This window comes from Streptopelia decaocto, assembly GCF_964273445.1.
Source record: "Streptopelia decaocto genome assembly, chromosome: 2".
NCBI classification, from domain to species: Eukaryota; Metazoa; Chordata; class Aves; order Columbiformes; family Columbidae; genus Streptopelia; species Streptopelia decaocto.
This window is the reverse complement of record NC_138655.1, coordinates 47,516,131-47,538,430: the sequence shown is the minus strand read 5'-3', so window position 1 is coordinate 47,538,430 and position 22,300 is coordinate 47,516,131. Positions and strand designations below refer to the sequence as shown.

Genomic DNA, 22,300 nt, shown 5'->3' with positions numbered 1-22,300 from the left:
CTGGGGAGGCTTTTTGCACAGCTTTGTAACCATCACTCCTCCCAGCCTCCCCCAGAGCACGGGTCAGCCTTGGAGAGGGCTCTAACTACAGCGATTCCAGCAGAAATAACGGCCCCGTGGGAACCAAGGCCAGATGTCATAGTTTAGAACTGAGCTAAGGCTACACTAAATGGTGTTTAGAAACAGTATAGAGCTAGACCTGGCTTCAGAGGCAGAAACAAACACCTCCTTTTCCACCTCTCCTTGAGCTGTGCCCAAAGCTTTCTGGGGCAGCTGACAACTCAGCTCTCGTAATTTGTATTTCTGCACATAGAAAGGTCACTACACTTGGGATCCTCATAAGTAACCACCTGAATATAGGAAAAGGGAATAAGTACTAATTGATTCAGAGCATTACAAGTAAATGCACCACAAAGAGAAAGTACTATCAGAGTTGAAATCATTAAGATAGTAATTTACACATCCCAGAACACTGCAACCCTTCAAGATTTCTATAATTTCTCCATAAGTGTCTTTTTATCTTTATCAAAATTTTGTTATTGAAGTCCACACTGGAAACAGAAGCAGCCTTCCTTTTGCAAGGAATAAGGATGAGTCAAGCTTCTTCTCCAAAAAAAGCAGACAGTATAGTGCATTAAGGATTTTTTTAACTACAAAAATATATTTTTACCTCTAATCCAAATATTCCACAAAAGGAAAATATTTTATTTAGCACCTGTTTATAAGTTACTTTTGGAATGATTGCTTATCTAGAACTCAAGTGATAATTTTTTTTATACTGGATATACAAATTGATCCAAATACTACAATTCCATAACAGCTTTAGGATCCAACAAAAGATAATGGAACTATGTTTCTGAAACATTTGTCCTTTATGCATATCCAAAACATTGCTGAATTTCATTATTTACATTTATTCTCTATTTATGTATATATGTAATGTTCTACATACAAGCTTGCAATGAGAAAATACAAACTCTAATCCGTAGCTAATATTAAAGAGTAAAATCTGGTATCATGTACAAATCAGATGTATAACTTTACACAAATTATTTTCAGTAAGGTGAACCTGTTATGTATGCTCTAGGATACGTTCTATGTTTAAGTGAGGAGTGGGGAAAAGGGAGTAAGGAAACAACATCTCAAGAAAAGCAATCTCTTGCTTCAGCAAAAGAAAGCTCTGATTTTCAGGGGAAAAGTATCTGAGAATACATTAAGAGCCTGGAACGTGAATAGACAACAGGCATCATAGAACGGGCACTGTGCTAGTGGAGTTAAAGCAAACAGAAGCAGCTCTGCTAATCCAGGCTAGTAAGCTCAGTACTGACACAGGAGAATTTAGGATGCTGCGGGGTATGGAAAGAGGACAAACAGGAAAACTGTTCAAGAAAATAAAAGGAAAATGATTAAAAAGGCAAGAGACTGAGAACTGGAATGCAACTACAAAATAATATAAATCAACAAGGCCAAGCATCACCAAATAACAGCAATAGAATTTACTCTGCCTCACATGGAAGAGGGCAAAAGTAAACCTACTAAACATTAGGCAGGACTGGGGAAAATAATATAAATATATTCCCAACATAAGCTTCTGCAAAAACAATTCTCACTCCCACTAGGGTTTAAAAGAATAACTAAAAGGATGGTTGCGGGTTTGATTTTTTTCTTTTAATTCTTCTTCTGTCCTTTGCAGGGGAAGGGAGGGAGAACCAGGGCAACGGTATAGGGAGGGAATTTCAGAAAACAATACATTTGGGAAGAATCGAAACATTTTTTCTCCCCAGCCTGCCAGCAGCGTAGAGAGAGACCCCATCCATCTGAGATTCTTTGGCTGTCTGCCTGGAAGGAATTTGTCAACTTGTCTTTTTGCTTAAGGCAAGGAGACTTCAAACAAAGTGGTTACTATTTTCATTTTTTTATATATATAGGGAAAAAAGTCTTTTTTTTTTTTTTTTTTTTGTGGGGAAAGACTAATTTCCCTCTTGGAAAATATAATTCTGCTAAAAATACTTTCCCTGGCTCTACTGTTAATGTGCACTGGAATATCAAATCCACCACCAGTGCACGCTACCATAGTAAGAATACAATTTTGTAAGATTTGTTTATAGAAAGGAACATGACATAAGCCTTAAAAGATGTGCTGCTGTCCTGTCTTCAGTTTTAAGCATGATGCGTTTTTTAAAAAGGAATTTTATTCTTAGCTGATGACAGGCATTTTTATACACAGAATGATAAAACACCACTAGCAGCAAAAAGATCTGAGTGGCCTCACCTGGGACAGACTGGACCCACCAAACCTCCACGACATCAAGAAGAAACATTACTTTTAAATGGCAGGCAAAGCCCGAGTGCTACATTCCCAGCAATGTGTTTCTGGGTTGTTTCACGATCGACTGGTGTTTTCAATGGTAAGCTACAAAAATGAGTCAGTGGGAATGCCAAAATCAAGTTTTGTCACTCAGTTTGAAAGCATCAAAACAAATATTATTTTGCGAGCATTTCACTGCTAAGAAAAGAAAAGGCAGCAGGGACACCACGGCTCTGTTCAAGCACACAAGATCTTTCAGCAAAAACCTAAAGGAGTAGGAGTGAGAGGTTACCCCAGATAAAGAGGCCAACCCCATTCATTTCATGGTTTCCTGAGCACTTGATACCAGGCTCAAAGAGGAGGGAAGGCGCAAACGAGCCTCTTTTGGCAACACTGTCAGCTCCCTCCAGCCGAAATGGCTCATGAAACTGCGCTATTACTCATCCATAATCATCACTTACCACAGTGATCAACACCAAAACATTTTTTTCTTTATCACTGTGCAACTCAAAGAGCTGCAAAATATTTTACAGCTAAACAACACTTGAAGGATACATTTAAGAATCTTGTCTAGACAATTAATTTGCTTAGCAGAAAACTAAAATCATGTATTGAGTTAACAGAAGAACGTTAAAATGAAATCTCTGAAAGATAAGAAACTGCTAAAATAAATCAGCAGAATAAGAATCTCTAACTTGAAGATACGATTCTGCAAATAACCATTCATGTAACCTTCCCAGGTGAACGATTTTAGCAGAAATGCATTACTTGTATCTTAAAATTTGCAGGATATAGAACAAAGATCAGATAAACAGGCTGGATACACATATCAAACTGCCACAAGTATTTTTTCCTGGATGAACTACAAAACTGCAATAAACCCAGCACAAGCAAGGGCATTTAATATATTAAACACGCTTCCCTCTTTAACTTAACCTCTTCTCCAAATACTACATCTTTTGAATGGTCCTCCAAACAGTAATCAAATTTTATTTACAGAAACAAGTCCGAAGTACCGTGCCTGTAAATTTGGGTTAGATATCTACTTCTTCTACTAGGTGATAACTGGTGAGTTATCTGCATATGATTTATTTTCTTTTTTTTTTATGTTCGAACATTGAAGTTCTGAAATACTTCAAAGCATATTAAATTCTGAAAGAACTGGAGGCCCAAAAAAAATCCATGGTTTTACCAGTTAAGACACTTTAGAGGTTTAGAAGTTTCTTTCATTTTTGTTTCAGAAATTATTGCTTTCTTCTTCCTCCCTTTAGAGAAAGGAAGGTAATAGTTCTGAGCTCACCTAGTTCCTTGCTAAAGCACTCCAATTTCACTGCAGTTACCAGTACCAAGTGGAGCAACATGTAAAACGTTATAAATAAATTCAAAACTAGACCTATAGAAGTTAGTTTACATGTGGCTAGTGACCTGAGCATATTGCATCTTGAAATCAGACTTGCCAGACTTTGTGCAAGACAAAGCGTCTGATGACTTGTGTCTTCTCAGCTCCTGAGCTGTGAAGAGTCTCTGGGGCTGTGACCAGTGAAGTCTGTACAAGGGCAGCACGGGACATGGGTGACACCATGCCAGGACGCAACAAGACATAACCTTTACTGCAGGCTACATCCTACACAGCTCACTCATGACCTACTAAAGGAGTAGTTTCCAACTTCTTTTGCTGTGCCTTCCCAACTAACTGCATCCTTTCCATACAGGGGATTCCCTGTCTCCTCATCCCAAAACCGAAGACAGCTGTCTTTCTCTTTCTTCCCCTCTAGACACATTAATAAATGTGGAGGTTTTCCCCTTTTCCAATTTATGTTATCCTGAATACATTGCCCCACCAACTTTTCACATATTGTGACAACTGAACACATGGATACCAACTGAACATGTAGTGGCCTCTCATGACCTCATGTACAGGAGAAATTAGTAGATGTTGACATACTGTCCTAGCTATATGAGTGAAAAAACCATTATGAATTGTAAAGTGTTTTTTTCTTTAATGCTATAGGACCAAGTCTGACTTCCCCTCAAAGCCAAGCACCACCTGAATACAGAAATAAATAGAAATATCTCCACAAAAAATACACTATCATGTACTGCATGGTGGAACCCTGCCCCATACTCTAATATTTATTATTTTTTCTAAGCTATTTATTAATATTTCTTAAAACAGATATGTTACTGTAAAAACTGAAAGGAACAGATCAGTAAGTCATATGATACCTCTGTTTTTATTTAAGATACAGTAGTAAGATGGAAACTGAAGACCTCAAGAGAGGCTTGTCCCCCACTGTGTAAGATAAAAGCAAACAAACAAGACAGATAATAAACATATGGTCATTTTCTTGGTCAGTATTTTAAGAAGTAACTTGTCAAGAAAGCATCAAGTCAGGTTCACACTATTCTGCAGCTAGCTGAAAAGACCATAAAGCCTCTGTGCTTATGGTATCAACGCACAAAACCAAAGAAAATTAAAGCTTTCACTTCTACACCACATAGAAAACCTACAGTTATATGCCTCATTTCAGAACTCATACCAGTATAAGCATGCAGTTAAACAGGCGAGGCAACTGATATGAGAATCAGGCCCATGGTTCTCCCCAAGAAGCAAATGTCACACAACTATACTTAACTTGCAGCGTCATCTGAATCCAGTTTAATAACCAGAAAATAGGCTTTTGACAACAATAGTATTTCAAAATGACAGTGTAATTAAATTTAAGTCAAAGCTATGCAATGATGGACTGTATGTTTATGTGTAACCAGCAAATTATATGCTTTTAAGCATGTCTGAATTTTCAAAAGAATTAACCATTGCAGTAATTCAACTGAGGAAACAGTGGAAGCAAAAAAAAAAACCCTCCCCTAGGTCATTTTTAAAACAGCTGATAGGATGTGATACATACTGTATGCCTCAGACAATTTTTCAAATTCCTACTTACCTAAAATGCTACGCATTTTAATACCATTCAATGACAAACCAACTGTCATGCTTTACTCACTTCTGAGAAGCAAGGGAAGGGACTGTGGGAATGCGATGAGTAATGAAAGAGGAAGCCATGCTGCCATCCTATGTTACTACTTCAGACCCAGTTAAGGCGGGTCAGTCATTATCATCAGATTCACATCAGCAATGCCAACGGAGAATTAGTGGGCAGCCTGTTGCAGTTTCTAGCTGATGGGGGAAAATAAAGGGGAAGAAATTGCAGAAAGGGTCTTGATTCCCTGAAGAGTGAGGAGAACTTTCACAAGACAGGGTACATCTCAAAACCTCTGTGATCTCAATTTTAAGATGAACTGATGGCATGATAATTAAGCAGTAACAAACATCTGGTGGTCTGAAGGCAGAACCTTTGGAAAGCATTTGCCTGCTGTGCTCTGTCTTCCTCTCCAAGTTTGTGCATCACCTAAAGGAGTTCTAAGTGTGCACTGCTACTATAGGAGTTCATAGTAGAGTCATCTATTAACTCCCATTCTGTAGGAAAGTGAGGAAAAATCTCTTTCCTCTTTTTAATTTTCTCAATTGGCAGAACATTTACTTTAATACATGAATTTCTAAGCTATTCTTTAATAAAAGGAAAGTCTGTGGTGGTAAAAGATACTTCTTTGCAACTGAACAGAAAAAGCTTTAATAACTCAAGTTTAAATACACTAAAGCTAATCAATTCACCCTGCATTCAAGTTTCCATTATACTTCTAAAAAAGCACAAAACAGGTCTGTAAAATATAATTACCCAGAGACCGCTATACACAGCATGTAAAATCAAGACTACAGCTTGCGCTTCATTTGTTTTGCAGATTCATTAGTTTTTTTCCATTTAAATATCTTGATCTGTGCAACCATATTTATTTGTAAAGGAAACAAGAAATTAAATTAGTCCTTATTTAAGATGTATTTGAAGCCATCTAAAACTGATATTCTCAGTTCCACAATTTCCACGTTAGATGGAAAAAAATGTTAGTAGTTCAGAAAACTTTAAAAAAAAATTCTACTTCCACAAACTTATATACTGAAACTTAACTGGTTGGGAAATCCAGGAAAGATTCAGAGCATGTGCCTCTGTGTCCTACAGATGACTACTCATATCCCTGAAATATAAAGACACAAAGAGAGCAATGAACTGAATTCCCAACCTGGATGACCCGTGGGCAGATGTGGTGGCCACAGTGCATCGCTGGTGGAGGCCGGGGCTCGTACTTGCCAAGCGTGCCGCTAGCTGGGGAGCAGGGCCATCCCCAGCCTGGGCACTGTGCCATTCAGACGCAGGTCGCTGCCAGGGTGAGATGAGAGAGCAGCACGGTGTCCACAAGACAGCACGGGCACTGTGCTGCCTTTCCCTGCACGGCTCCTTGCAGAGCCTCCAGTCCTGCCATCGCTGACCGAGGGTGTTCCTGCCTGTTTCGGGTCTTGCTTGCCAGGGAAAAGCAGTTAAGGGAACTATCTCCGCAATAATGTGAACTCTAGGACCAAATCTAAGTGCAGTACTTCTGTGGGAGATGTAAAGCAGAAGGGAAGTTTTCTTTACCTCCTCATCATTCAGACACGGGCTTTAAGTACAGACTGATGGCATACATATCATCAGTGGTAATAAGGAACCTCAGTGTGAGCACTGTGCTGAGAAAGAGAATTAGTGGACAATCACAGGACGGTTCGCAACACTCAGTATTTTCAAATTACTGTCACAGGTGTATGTGCTACCACTAATGCCAACAGATTTTCCAAGTCCTATGACAATAAAAAAATAATAACAGAGCAGCTGACGTTCTTTCCTGCAAGAGTTTGTGCCCTATTTAAGGATGAAAGTGCTTCAGAGTGATTTATGGTTACAACCAGAGGAAATAAACTTAAAAAAATAAATAAATAAAAAACCCCAATGCTACATCTTTTCTAATCATACCGTTGAGGAGAGGCTGTCCTCCATGTACACTCCTTGACACCACTGCACTGTGAACATCTTCAGGAAATCCAGTCTTGCATGACATATCTTCACAGGTTGCTTTTATCGGTGCCTGAAATGCAAGACAAAATTTATGTAATACTCGCAACCTTCATTCACATACTCCATTTTGCTGCTGTCTTGTACAAGCAGCATCCTTGTTTCTGAACAACTGCAATTAGGACCGCGAGGGCAAAGGGTTAATCTTTCTGATAACTGGAATGGAAGGAACAAATCCCACTTGTCTGGTAAGATCTAAATAATACACAATCTTGATTCTTCTGACAACCGAACATTTCCACTAAACCAGCCATCGAGACTGAAGGGGAATGATAGAAGGAACAAAAGCATTCCTTTCTCTGGAAATAAACGTTCCACAAAACCCATCGGCAACTTTTTCATAGACAGATTACTTGAGAGGAATGACTTCAACCGCTGGTTTAAAATGCTTTATTTAGAGTATTTCTATGTGAGGCTGAACCAGAACAAGTAAACTAAGATAAAATGCTACATTTGCAGTAACTTAGCAGAACTTATATTTGCGTTAGCATTCAAAAGGATACTATATAAAGCCAAATGTTTCCAATTCAATCTCCTCCTATTTCAAAGGCAGGCTAAGTTAAAAGGAGAGCAGCTCATTATTAAATTTGCACAACAAGGGAAGAGAAGAGCCACTGAAACTGTTTGTTCTCTCACTTGTTAAGAAAGTTTCCTCTCAAATCACATTCTTTAAGTTTCATAAATGCCTTTTTATTAAGAAATATAACACAGCATTTGGAAACTTTTTGTTCCGAGGTGTTCCTTGTTCGGAAGATAGGTCTGACAGCTAAGCTCATTTCCAGGACAGTTAGTTGCCTAGTTGAAAAAAACAAAACAAAACAAAACAAAAAAAAACCCAACCAAACACAACTAAAAATCGAATTCTATGTGGCAAAGGACTAAGATTAATTTTCAGTGGAGTGGTTTTGTCTCATTTTAGAGCTGCACAAGACAACAGCCCACCTTAAATGTGGCTAAGCGGCCATAGGTGGCAAAACCCCTTTCACGCCGCAAAAGGCGTCGAGACCAGTTCCCAAGCCAGCCTGGGCTCAGACATAGCCGAGAAATCCCAAGAGCTCTTGCACAACCTCAAACACGCCTACGTGCCAAGTGAAGGCCTTACCCATCTGCATGCCCAGATGTAGTATATGGTCTTTGACAGCACGAGCAACTGTGCTGCTATATTGTACCTAAATCTGGTCAAGACTTAAATTAGATTTTCCTTTTTACTTTCACAGATGGGGTTCCATCAAGTGGATCTACTGAAGGCCATGTGAGCATGTCTGCATACACTTGGCACAGAAAGCCCTACAGAAAAAGAAGAAAAAAGGGATGGAGAAGGAGGAGGTGATGGTGTTATACCCATTTACTACAGCAGCCTCAGGGACAGAGAGGATTGGAGCAGAGATGGGACAGGAGTACCTAAAACTACAAGGGTTTCCTCAGGGAAGTAGGATGAGGCAGAAGTGTCATCTCTCCACTGACACACACAGCCAAGCTCAGCATGCTATCCCTATTAGAATAACTTTATCACTAATACAAGAAGGCATTTGTAACACATTGTGTTGCACTTGCACTAAGTCCTAGCTAAGCAGCTCAATACTGCCACTCGAAAAAAAACGCAACACATTACTATCTAATTCCCAAGTTAATGGACTATCCAGGTAAGAGAACCTGTAATTATCAAGTATCACGTTAACTTAAACCGCAGTGTGGATTTAATTGTGACTTAAGTACTACATGGGTATCTCACCTGTGTACAATTACTTATGTAGTTTAAAAAGTTTATATTGGGACCCTAAAGAGAAAACAAACATACAGCAACAGTTTAAGCTACTGCAGGACCATGTTACCTGCAAAGCTGGAACTTGGATCTGTATCTAAGCCCAAACAGTCCATTCACACATTGAGTTTTTAAGATAAAAGGATGGTAGATAAAAAATAATTACCATTCCAACTGCCAGTTTCCTCAGCTTTAGAACTCAAAGAACAGGTTTGGATGGGGTTTCCATAATTCAAAATAATAATAGTAAGACTTGTTTAAACTACTGTACAAAAGATGACCTCAAAGCAAATGTGATAGAGAAGGAAAAAAAGTCTTTCATGGTATCCTTGAAACAAAAAGGTCCTGGGTGGACAGCTGAGGAGATGGCAGGATTTTTAACAAGTCTGCACTGATGCGCCTGGGAATCTTCCAGACCTTCCAGCAATCTATATGTACTAAACAGCTCTTATAAACTGAAACAATGCCCACTGAAACAAAGGCTGGGGGACATGAATAGAGAGCCTTCTTTATTCTTTCATTTGCAGCCATCAATTTTATCTGGAAACAAAAGACTGTACTCTGCTCTCCAAAAACAGCCCTTTGTAAAGATTGTTTGAGAATAAAAACACAAGGGAAAGAAGAATTCAAATTTTCAGCAATTCTTAGTCACCCTATGTTAAGCACTTTGAATTAAGTAGAAGTTGTAGCTTCAGACACACTAGGTCATATCAAGTTCAGCCTAAGAGTACTGCAAGACTTAAACCATTTTAACACTAAGCAAAAGAGGATGTTGAAATGTTTCTGTTCTTTTATCTGTGACAAAAGGGGAAAGCTAGTGAAGATTATGGGGAACATTATTGTAATTTACAGGATTTTGTGTGATTAGTACAATTCCCAAGATTATTTCAAACATAAGATAATATTACTTGTACATTCATCTACAGAAGGACAGTACTTGGAAAAAAAAAAAAAAAAAAAAAACAACCAAAACCTCTATCTTTTGAGATGGAAAGCAATTACCTTAGCTTGTACCCATATAAAACCTACTTAATGGGGTTACAAAGCTTTGAACAAGCTCAGCACTGGGAAAATTCTCAAGTACTAACAGACTTTGCTAAAGCAAAATAGGGTTACTACCGAAAAACTACTCTGCTTTCCTCATCTTTTATGGCTTATTTAGTCATTTTTAACTGCAAAATGAGTAACAACATTACTATCTCCAGATGCTAAAGTGCTAACACCTAGTAAAATGTGGTGTCAGATCATGCACATAAACTTAGTACTGTAGATCTCAGATTAAATGCAATAGGCAAACTGCAATTACAAAGCAACATGGTGTAAATTAGAAGTTCTCTGTCAAAGTTATTCAACCAATTAAAAGAACTGGCCGTTCTGATAAACTCATGGCAATTAAGCCTGCAGTTTTCATGTCCTGCTCCTCAGTTACTTTCATTTCATATCTAGATATCTGAGTATCTAGAAACGTGTGGTTTAATTTTAAGGTTGTATTCCAGCTCAGTTTAAAAAACAACAACTAAACAATCAACAACCTGTTGACAATCTCAACCTAAAGTTTCCAAAGTATTTGCATTTATGTCTTTTTCTAAATGCCACCAGTAAGAGTCTTCCAACACCACAGACCGCACACCTGTGAAAAGATTGTAAATTAAAACAAGAATAAAGCCAGACAGGATTTAGTGTTGACAGTTATGGACTAATACTTCTTTCCAATTTCCATACTTTCTAAAAAGTAGCGACATTTAGAATGCAATTCTGTAAAGAAACACCTATTTAAAAATGCAAGCTCACCACATGACTGTAGAAGCAATTTGGTATCACAACACGCATCCTAAATTTGCAGAACTTGGCTCTTAAACACAGTTTTCAAACAGGGCTGATCTTGTTCTCTCTGCATACACTATACACCACTGGAGTTCACTAGTAGCTATTAATCTGAAATATCAAAGTCTCTGTTTCACCACTGTTTGCATCTGCATTTACTACATTATATTTCTTATTGACTGTACCAAAACACAAGGAAAGTTGTTTTTGAAAGACTGCTTTTTTTCATGCTCTATGTAGCTTACTCCCATAGGAAAAGAGGCCTAGGTAGTATCAGAAGGGGTATGCAGAAAAAAAATTATACTATACAGTTATAATTGGACATGGTACAGCTGCTAGTTGCCAAGTCCAGCCAATTCACAGCGCATTATTTTGCGAAGCTCAAAACAACGTCTGACATAATTATATGTATAACAGAGCAGGCACCCGGTATCTGAGCTCTCCCTCCTTAATAACCAACATTAATTTGCAATTACAACAGTAATATTGAACTTAAACACAGATCACTGAAACATTTGTGACTGTGTTTAAAGACTGGGTGTTTCCTCATTAATTTAAAGGCCAAGATGGTCCCAAATACTCATTCACAATTTAGGAAACTCTAGGGATCGCTCTTTTCAGTTTTGCGTACACACATCATCTGACACAGTGAGATATGCTGTACAAGGTGGGTCTTATTTTATGACAAGCTTCTACTTACTACCATAAGGCATACAAAAGATACTCTGCAGGATGATAGACACATCTCTGAAATGCTTTGGATGCTGAACTTTAAAACATTCAGTAACTTCTCCTCAATCTCTGACTTGCGGCAAGGAAGAGCTGCAACAGTTTATACCCTCACAGTACCCAGTACTCCAGCAAATGTAGTCAAGAACAATTTGTTTCCAACCGTAGATTGCAACTGGAGAAAAAGTGCCTTTCATTCAAATTGTTCTGGAAGCCAAAAGTTTCCAAAGTAGGTGCCAGGCTACGTCCTCACAGAGGTCATTCAGTTATGCCAGAAATGGCTTTCATTATACCATCTTCACTTCTAATTAGCGCTCTATTTAATGAACTAGGAGACTCCAGATCGAAAATCCAGCTTCTTAAACCAACACTTAACGCTCTTAAACACTTTCTAAAATAACAGGATCTGCAACTTCTATGCTACCATCTGCTTTAAATTCAGTTGCCTTAAACAACCACTGGTTAACACAGGTTACCGTAGCTTTACAAATTAGAGAGTCTCACAAACTGTGTTCGTAGTCTCTTCTGTTAAGCCCAGCTGAGACAACAGGGACACCGTTGATTTGCTTTACTAAACACAGAGATGTTTATTGGCATATCTGACATAGCACAAAGCCACCCACAACCTAGTTTGGACTTTCCCTTTCTCTCAACTAGGAGAACACAGAGTGCTGCATCTTCCAAGACATCGTTTTCCAGACAAGCCACAGTTCCTACCAGAGAAGGATGTCTTAAAATCTCAACTATAAAACAAAACAAAACAAAAAAGGAACTTCTGTAGATCTAAGTCACTTAAAAAAAAAAAAAAAAATCCAGCCCTATGTTTAACTATACATTCTCATTTCTCTAAAAGAGGGAAAAAAAACCACCTCTCTGAATCGATAATAGCCATTGTATTGCTCACATGGAATACCTCCGCCCAGGCATACAGGAGGATCCTGCACTTTCCTGGCCTTTAGGGGAGGCCTTGCAAGACTTATTTGGAAGAACTCTTTTGGGGGATCACAAAATTTTAACTATGTCTTCAGCTGCTGGGTGATAATTATATGCTAATTATAAGGAATGGAGGAGTCCCTAGAGGAGTCTGTTGGTAAAAATATATTTTTTAAATATGTCAAGGAGTGCCTAGAGGAGAGGATAAATGTGCCTTTTGGAAACATGATATTTAATTAAATACACGAATACAGGCTAAAACCAAATAGTTTAAGTGAAACGTTGAAAAGATTTGGCAGCGATATACCTTCCATCTTGAAAGCTGCTGATCCCATATCTGTTTTCATGAGCCACTTAAAAATAGAAAGCCTAATTTCCCCTCTTTATTCAGACAGAGCTCCCATGATCTTTCAGTGAGAACTGCAGGATCAAATCAAATGATGAATCACACAGACTTGGTTATATACCTCTCAAGATGAACAGCAGCATGGCCCACCACCCAGGTGAAAAAGGTCCCTCTCAGATCACTCACAAGCTACAAACCTGCTTTGGCAAAATACAAATCCTTCTTAAACTCAACCTGCAATAACATACAACCCTTTTTTCCTCTCAAGACTCACCTCTACATATGCCAGTATTAACTTGGCCAACCAGTGAGTCTCAGTTTAGTGACAGGTGAGGAGAAGTGCTGTTATAATTACCATCGCTATTGCAAAAAATGTTAAGTATTCCTTCTGCTTTCATTGCCCTCCACCCCGATATGTCTCGTTGCATCTTATGCACATCTAGTGCCACAGGGTTAGTGCAAGCACACAGCATATTCAGTGAGGACACTACAGGTTCCTCCTATGCTGTGTAAGAAAAAGCAATTTAAAAGAAAAATGCCTGGAAACATTAGAGGTTGCACAGCCTTTGAGGACCAGACTCACATTTTGTACGTGTACATTGTTTAAAATAAATTCTCATCCTTATGGGAGGGCTGGTGGACTACTGAAACTATTACAAGCTTTCTGAACAATTTTTTTTGACCTAAAAAAGCATTTACAAAAACAGCGAGACACAGAAAGAGCGTTTAACTGGTAAATCATCCTCTTACTTAGTCAAGAAAAGCCATTCAACAATTCCTGCTCCTTGCCACATGACAAAAAGTCCCTTACGCAAGACTGTCTGGATTGAGTAAAAATAACTTTACTCACAACTTCCTCAAGCTATTTTTAAATAAACACATGCCCTTCTGTCACAGCTAAATTTTCTTATCTGTTACAGGGTCCAGTTATTTAAAAAAAAAACACACAAACAAAAACCCCACACCACTAATAAATGAAATTGACATAAAAGTGTCATTGAAACAATTATATATGGGACACGACGGGCTCTTCCAGTGACATTTCTGGGAGTTCCTGCAACTTCTGGGAGCAGAAAGAAAAACAATAGATGGGAAGCTTTTGAATTACACACTCTTGACTAGATGTAGTTCAAAAATATTATCATTCTGGACAATGTTTTCAAAACCGATATCAGAAAAACTATACATTCATCTTTCTAGCACATTACACTGCATGCCTAGGTAGCAGTGCCATCCACGAGGAGAGCAAGCAGAAGGCTTTCTAGAAAACACGTAACATTTATTAAAAATATATAACTTGACAATACAAGAGAATATATACCTTCTGCTACATCAGCAGCGTATATATCTCTAACCTTGCTATGATATCTGCTCAGATAGTCAGAACTTGTTTAATATACAAAATTATCTCCTGTTTAATCAACCAATTATTTAAAATTCCATAAATTGTTGACTTATACAACTTTATCTGTCCTATAATAGATGTAAAAAGCAGTTGTAAAAAAGTCTTTTCATAAAATGACTTTTAAAATATCTCCAGCTTAACATCCAAAGAGATACTTGTATTTTTTTTCCTTCAGTTCTGCAATTATCTGAATTTTGAGGATGTGTCAGTGGTATTACTATCACCTAGACCAGACAGACAAGGATTAGAGATCTCTTTGCTGCAATATCCTACCACATTTAACTTTTCAGATGGATTATTTGAAGACAAAGCAAAACCAGAACAGAAAGATCCACATCCAAAAAGGCTGAGCCACTCACATACCTATCCTGTGCAGGGGCTTATGAAAAGTGTTATAAAAATGCATTCAGTTCACTTTGAAAGGAGTCAATGATGTTGGAGTCTGATTTCTTAAAGAGAGACACTCAGAAACTTGTTTTTGTGTTTATATAATCACTTATTTATTAAACTACTAAAAATAGACTGATTTTAAAAAATTAAAATAATAATCTAAGACACAGGTGTATTATGAGGGACAGAAGATGAACCCACAACAGGAGATCTCACGGCCACTTCTGCACAAAACCACATTAATATGCCTCACCTCACCCCCGGTTCTGCCAGCGACTGCTGCTGGGGGTGATTACGAGAGGGGTGCAGTTGGCAAGAAATGCCATCGCCAGATTCTCAGCAGAGGCAGCTTAACAAGAGTGTCATTTAGGGTAGTAGCTTTATCACCTGGATGCATTCACTAAGACCTGGAATAGGACCAAAACTGCCTGCAGAGAGTAATAACTTACGTCCTCTGTCATCATAACTTGAATTCAAACCAGTCACCTAGGCACAAACGGCTCCAAAACTGCTTTATTGTTTACTTGTTCCTGATTTAGAAATGGACAACATCCATAGAGTGATCCAACCAACTTATACATTAAAAAAAAAAAAATCCCTTTTAAGCACTTAATTTCTACTCCCCTTTCCAGTTCATTTCTAACTAAAAGTACTTTCATCCCTCTAAATTCATGCTAGCTTTCCTATTCCTTCCTCAATGCTGTTGTTATCCCAATTCCAAAAACTGGAACTGTTGGTCAGAAAAGGAAGCTTTGCTCCTTTTCTCCTCTATTCTGACAGGTTTTTTCACATAATACTTCCAGGCTCATACTGATCTGTTAACCAGCAAAATAAAGTGCAGTTTTCATTCTCTTAGGTCCCATACATATTACATATTGCCAAGAATGTAAAGCCTTATTTCCTGAACACAAACAGCACCCACAGATCTGCCTTAAAACCTGCTTCCAGTTATGATCTTTCAAGTAATTCCATAATGACAGTTTTTCTATACCACTGATGAATAGCAAAGTCACCAATAACTCCTGAAAATAAAGGCAGAGAGCTCTTGTGTTGCAGAGAGGAAAAACTAAGTGGAAAGGTTCAGCATTTCAAAAGAACCTGATCCAGATGACCTATAAACCAAAACTAGTAAGCATGATGACAGGAGAAAAAAAAAAGTTGGCACTGCATCCAGCTTGTGAGGGTTCTTTGCAGTATGCACGAAAGAAGCAGAGGAAAAAAAAAGCTTTTTAAATCAAAGTGTTGTACAGACACAGGTCTATAAATCTGATTTCATACCCAAGTTCCAATTTTGTTACACACTATTAAAAATCAACCCTAACCTGATTTAATGGATACCCAAACAAGGGGAAATTGGATTCCCCAACCGTAACATGCCAGTGACACTGAGTGATACATAAAAACAATATGGCTAGTTCCTGTCTTTAATTCATAGCTTGTGCTTTAATTTCAAAGCTGTCCTGGGTTAAAAAAAATAACAAAAGCTTATTGCAGAATTTGTGCTTCAAAGATTTATTCAGCTAGGAAGACTAAACAGAACAGAAAGCACATGGAATAAAGAGTACATAAGGACTTTAAAAAAAAAAAAAGCAAAAACCAAACCCAACCAAAAATCAACCAGTAAAAAGACGACAACAACAAACACACAAAACACAACCCAACACAGCAGCAGTCTGGAAGTGGCATATCACAAGTTTCTGAACAGGGTGGCTGCTTTCACATGGAAGACGCTGAAGCCCAGCCGGACGCTCCAGTGTCACGCCAATCAGCCCCGTGTCCTCTTAAAGACCCAGTGAAAATCCCCGGCTGCCGTGGAGGAGCGTTTCAGCACCTCGCTCTCCTGGTGCAAGTCATCAGCCCCCCAGAATGCCTTAGAAACTGCGGGGAAGGGCTCAACCGCCCGGGGACCCCGTGAGGGTACGGAGGTGTCACAGACAAGAGGAAGAGGAGACGGAAGGACGAGCGGGCTCCTCCTGCCCCCGTTGCGGCGGAGGCGGCGGGGCGGGCGGGGGCAGCGGGTGCGCTGCACCATGGACAGTGGCCGCCGCCTCCCCTGCCCTGCGCCAGCCGCTGCGGGAGGGCGCCGCGGCCGCCCCGGCACCCCGTCCCCGCCTTAACCCACTCCCCCGGCCCGCCAGAAATGCCCCAACCGTAAATACCATTAAGAGGCGATGATCTGCGCCATCTGTCCCCTCAGACTTACCGCCCTCGCCACCCCCGCCGCGCCGGATACGAGCTCGGCGAGCACAAAGCGAGGGGAGAACCCACCACCACCCTCCCCACCTGTCCCCGGTCGGCGCTTGCGGTCCCCGCGGCTCCGGACAGCCCCCGGCTCCAGAGGGGAGCCCAGCCCAATCACCGCCCCGCAAACACTCCCCGCGCTGCCGCAACCGGGATCCATTTTTTTTGTCCCCGTCCCCCCCACTCCCTCCAGCGTCCCGTTAGTCCCATCTCGCCCCACACGCCCCCTCGCAGGCGCGCCGGCCCGCAGACCCCTACTTTCTCCACGAAGACCCTCCCCAGGGCACTCCCACCGGCTGTGCCCGCCGCTGCCCCGCTCCCCCGGGCTGCCTACCCGGGACCCTCCGCTCGGGCCGCCCCGGCGAGGCCGCCGGGGAGAGGCGGCGGCAGGACTTTGATAATAATAAATTAAACACTTCGCAGCACAAGCCCGTCCCAGTGGAAATTCCCGTTAACGGCAGGGGGTGGGGAAGCCCGGCGCCCAGGCGGAGGCTGATTAAATTATTCCCGGGAAAGGATTAGCGGGCACGGGAACCGGGGGTGGTCGAGCCGCGGCCCGCAGGGGCTGTTGCCGCCGCCCGAGGAGGGGCACGGGGTATGCCCTGTGCCCGGCACCTCTCTGGCAGCACCAGCCTCCCATCCCCACGCGGGGTGGAGGAGATGGTGTCCGCTCCCTCCCTCTCTCCACTCCGGTACTTTGTCCTGCTGGCCGAGCGGATCCCGGACAGCCGCGCCGCACATCCCGTCCGCCGGCACCTGCTCTCTCAGGAACAAGGGGGGAAACCCGCGCCACGCTCATCAGCGGCGCCGCCACCCCTCACGTCCCGGGGAACCCTCTCTCCCCCTCGGCCGGCCCCGGGCACATCTCGCCTCTCCCCAGAACCCAGCGCCCGGCAGCGGGGCAGCCCCGAGCAGGTGGCTCCGCGTGAGCGGCTACAAACCACCCCAGGGCACCCTGGCCATAGGGACAGCGACGCCCGCCGCCTTCTCCTACTGCCCCCTCCGAGACCCAAACCTCGGTAGCGGAGCCACCCCCCCGCCCCGGTTCTCCCGCCTTCCTCGGGCACCGCCGCCCGCAGGGGAACAAAGAGACGCAGCCCAGCCCCGCTCCCCGCCGGCGGTGCTTACCTGCTGCAGGGCCGCCAGCAGCATCAGCGCCAGCGGCGGCAGGATCCGCGGCGGCGTTCCCGCTACCCGGCACATGGAGGCGAGGAGGGGCGGCGGCAGGGCGGCCCCCAGCAGTCCCGGAGCGCGGCTGAAGCCCGCGGAGCGGGGCGAGGGGTGCAGCGGGGAGGGTCGGGCAGCAGCAGCTGCCGGGGGCTGCGGACGGCGTCTGCCCCCCTTGCCGGAGCCGGCTGCCGCGGCACTGGCTGCCGGGTGCCGCTCTAGCTCATGGGCAGCGATGCAGCGGGGGAAGAAAAGAGCCCGGAGAGAGAGAGGGGCGGAGGATGGGTGAAACTCAGCTCTGGGTCAGGCTGCTTTTCTCTCTGCCGAGCCCCCTCCGCGGTGCAGAGGGTGGGCAGGGAAGAGGAGGAGGATGGGCGAACAAAAGGCTGGGAGATAAGAATGAAGTAGTCGCTGCTGCGAGGCCGGTGCGGCGGAGGCTCCCCTCGGCTAGCTGCTTTCCCCACGCCTGGATCGTGCCCGCCTCGCTCCTCCCGCCGGTGCCCCCCAGCGAGCTTGGGCAGGCGGCTCCTCTCAGCGCCTCAGCCCGGGCGCGCCAGCACCGCCGCTGCGCCGGCCCCAGCCCTGCTGCATGCTCGCCCCGCACTTTTTCCTTCTTTCTTCTCCTCCCTCCACCCCTCCCCCTGCACGCAAAACCCTCCGCTGAAGCACAATGATAACAATACCCCAGCAGCCTCTGCCTGCCGTGCGTGTGTGTGTGTATGCGCTCGCCCGGTGCCTGCCTGCTGCTGGCAGCTCCCCCCCCCCGCCTCCCGTCGCTCCCTGTCGGCCGCACGGCCAATGGGAACAGAACGGCACAGCAAGCGCCGGAGATCGCTGCCGCCTGCAAATAGTGCTGCCCCTCTGCGGTCTCCAGAGAGCCGGCGTTTGGGGCAGTGGGGCAGGCGGCAGCACCAGTTCACCCTGCAACGCCAGCAGCCAAGGCGGCGGGGGGAGGAATAAATCCCAACTTGGTGTGCTGCAGTTGTTTGAGGAACGAGTGGAGAACTTGCTGGGGAAGGAAGGACCCGTCCCCGCTGTGCTCGGTAGGGGACAGTGGATGCAGCGAGAAGCTGCGGGGGCGCCAGCTGTGCCCAGCCCGGGGGCGCTGGGACGCCCCTGCCCGCCAGCCAGTCCTAGCGGTGCGGCAAGTTTTGCTTAACTTACAGCTTAGCGGGTTATCTTTTTCTTCCCGCCCTCCCCATTTTTTTTTCTCCTTCAGTCTTTTACCCCCCACCCTCCTCCTCTCACTCCTTTCTTTTTTCTTTTCTTTTTCCCAAACTACCTGCTGAATTTTATCAGCAAATGTTTTCAAAAGCTTGGACAGGGCTGCGGTCCGCGAGTCCAAAAACGTCAGCGTGCATAACGGAACTGGGGAGGAGTGTTGCTGAGTGAACAGTTACAGAAAAGCAAGTATCAGTGCTGGGTCATTTGCAGAGCTGGCAAGGATTTTCTCTAGCCCACAGGTCACTGAGCAAAGTTGTTTTGTGTCCACGCATCAGAGCTCCCATCCTGGGACATAATAAGGGGAGGATTTGTAGACATTGGCCCCTAGACAATCCCATGAAGTGTTGATTCAAAATAGTACATTATTTATTTTAAAGCATCTTATTTTACAGTTGAACTTGCAAGAAGTTTTTTTTAACCTGCTTTAAAAAATAACCCAGAGGGTCATGCTCGTGTTTTGAAAGGAAACATCGGCTTTGCTTTTACGTTTTGTCGGGGAAAGGCGGGATAAGTACGCTTGTACGATGCTGATTCCATTAGCTTCGAAATTGAAAATACCGGTCGCTTGCGAGCAGAGATGCAGCTGTTTACCCAAGTCAGAGGACAGGGAAAAAACGCCAGAAGCGGCGTGGGAGACGCCGATGCCCCCCGGCGCAGGGCCGGGCCGGGCCCGGGCAGCAGCCGAGCCAAGAGCCACCTGCGGGCGTTAAAAGCCAAATAAGGCTCAGCCGAGGGGAGGCAGCCCTACCTAGAAAAACAGATACCCCCCCCCTTTCTTTAAAGTTGTAGCCCATGAAATCCTACCGAAGCGAGCAGTTGTGAAGAACGATAAATGCGGGAAACAACGTCTGGTAATGAGTTTCTGCATTAAAATTTAGTCTATGACTGAGGGGAAAGGAAACAAGAAGGTCACAGCTGATGTTTATATCCTATTACAAGGAAGAGTTTGCACGGTTTGCACCTGACGGAGCATGTGTTAGCTCTCTTTAGCAATTCTAATATCTTCACTTGAATTTGCTTATGAAACGGTGAATTTCACCGAGTAACAGATTCCTGTTTGTATTTTCAGGTAGGTAGACATAATATTAACATTTACTAATGACTGTATTTGAGCATATATTCATTCTTACAAGTGTTCTACAAAATGCAAAGCACACAATATAAACAACTCCATAAACCAACTGTCCAATTAGAGTAATTACTTATCATCTGAATGAGCCTGGCACTTCATACCCTTGAACCCATCCATCCCCAAAGGTCTGAAAAAATGAAAGACTCTGCAGTGTATCTTGAATGTTACTAGATCTGAGCTCTGGCTGATGCTTCTTAGGGTTCTGCTGCTGCCACCTCTAAATTTGGTTAGCAGAAATAGTAACACTGGCAGAAAAATTGCTCTTGACACCACCATTTTCCTGAATCTTTCAGCCTTGAACAAGTTTCTATCAAGCAGTTGGCTTCCCTCATTTACACAGTCATAACAAAAAGTTTCCTCCAGCTCATGGAGTTTCCTTGTTCTGGGTACTCTGATAAAGAGAAACTAGAGAGAGCAAAGGTGGGTTATACCTTTTGAGGTATGATCTCTGCACCACATCTCTTTATGGATGAGAGGCATATGTTTGAGAGAGCAGAGTAGAAACTTGTGCATTGCTTCCAGACATGGATGACTTCTTAGGGTTTATGCTGTTCACCTGTAGCATAAACCAAAGATAACAGCCTTTTTTTTTTTTTCCTCCCCTCTCAGGAATAGTCTAGTATTAAGTAGGCATAGCTGGAGATTCAGGGTTATAACTGGAGATCATCAACTCTTTTATGTGTATCATGCAAAAGCCACCAAGTGGTGGCAATTTGTGGCCAAGATCAAGTGATTTAGAACTCAAAGGGCTTATTTCATAACTCAGCCGTGGTTTGCATTTGTGTGTTTTAAGTAGTATAAAAATAATGGGCATAAGGTAATATTCAACCTAGGAGATCTCAAGGGCTTCCAGAAAAACCTTGTTAAAATTCCATGATTAAGTTGAAGAGAGGATTATGGTAATTCCCATGTTAGTCATGGAGTTGAGTCTCTCTTTCAACTTGTCCAAATTAATTTTCATTCCTAGGGTTCATAAAAATTCTGTAAAAAAGAGAATGTTTTCAATTTGGAACAGACTATAGATTGCTCATGGCTTCAAATATTTTGGAAAAAAAAAACCTTTTCCCTTGTGGGTCTGTCTTTACATTTAATCTGCCAGGTACTGCCACCATTCTCCTCAATTCAAATGATGCAAATTAAGCACTTTACTGACAGTTTAGGCCTCGATCTGACAAACATTTATACATGTGGTCTCAGCAAACTGAGTTACACCACACACAGGCATGCCAGCATTTGTATGCATAAGTATTTACCAGATGGAAGGATAAATGTACCAAACAAGAATACTAAAAGCTTATTAGTTTACCCTCTTTCCTTGTATCCTTCATTACATATGTGGAAATATTTTTTTTCTGGAATTTATTTTTATTTGAATGCCCTCAGACCTAGCAGGTCTGAGGGCATTCAATTCTTATTACTGAGTTTTATCACAAGAGTGGAAAAAACAGTGTTTCTTACTGTTACATGAAAGCTGCACACACTATCAGCTAACCATGATTCCTCAGGATATTCTTATAACAGAAGAGGAAGAAGCAGTAAGAAAAACAAAATTTCAACTTTTTAGGATAGTGGTTTTCAGCTTGGGCTCCCTGGACCCCTTGAGAGCCCAGACTTGTTCTGAGTAGTCTGTGACAGGCAACAGGGAAAAAGCAAATTTGTGTATTCTATACAGCAACTTCACACATATAAAATTCCTAAGGGGGGAGATTTTTTCTGAATTGTAAGATTGTTAGTTGTTGGCAACACTTTAAAATTATTGTTTTAGGAAGCAGGTAATCCTGCATGGCCAGAGAGAATGCAGTTTTATGTAGATAGTGTCAAATGGGAAAAAAATGAGTG

The 22,300-nt window shown here is 42.6% G+C and overlaps 1 protein-coding gene across 1 annotated transcript in view; it reads right to left on the bottom strand.

Moving 5' to 3' along the window:
* The window catches only part of CDH2 (cadherin 2), a 115,901-nt gene extending 97,182 nt beyond the window's left edge, over positions 1 to 18,719 (bottom strand). The window contains exons 1-2 of the mRNA XM_082043885.1: positions 18,067 to 18,719; positions 7,210 to 7,321 (exon numbers count right to left, since the gene is read on the bottom strand). Coding sequence (XP_081900011.1) covers positions 7,210 to 7,321; positions 18,067 to 18,141 — 187 coding nt within the window. The 5' untranslated portion in view covers positions 18,142 to 18,719. The remainder of the gene's footprint in view (positions 1 to 7,209; positions 7,322 to 18,066) is intronic.
* Positions 18,720 to 22,300: the final 3,581 nt, after the last annotated feature.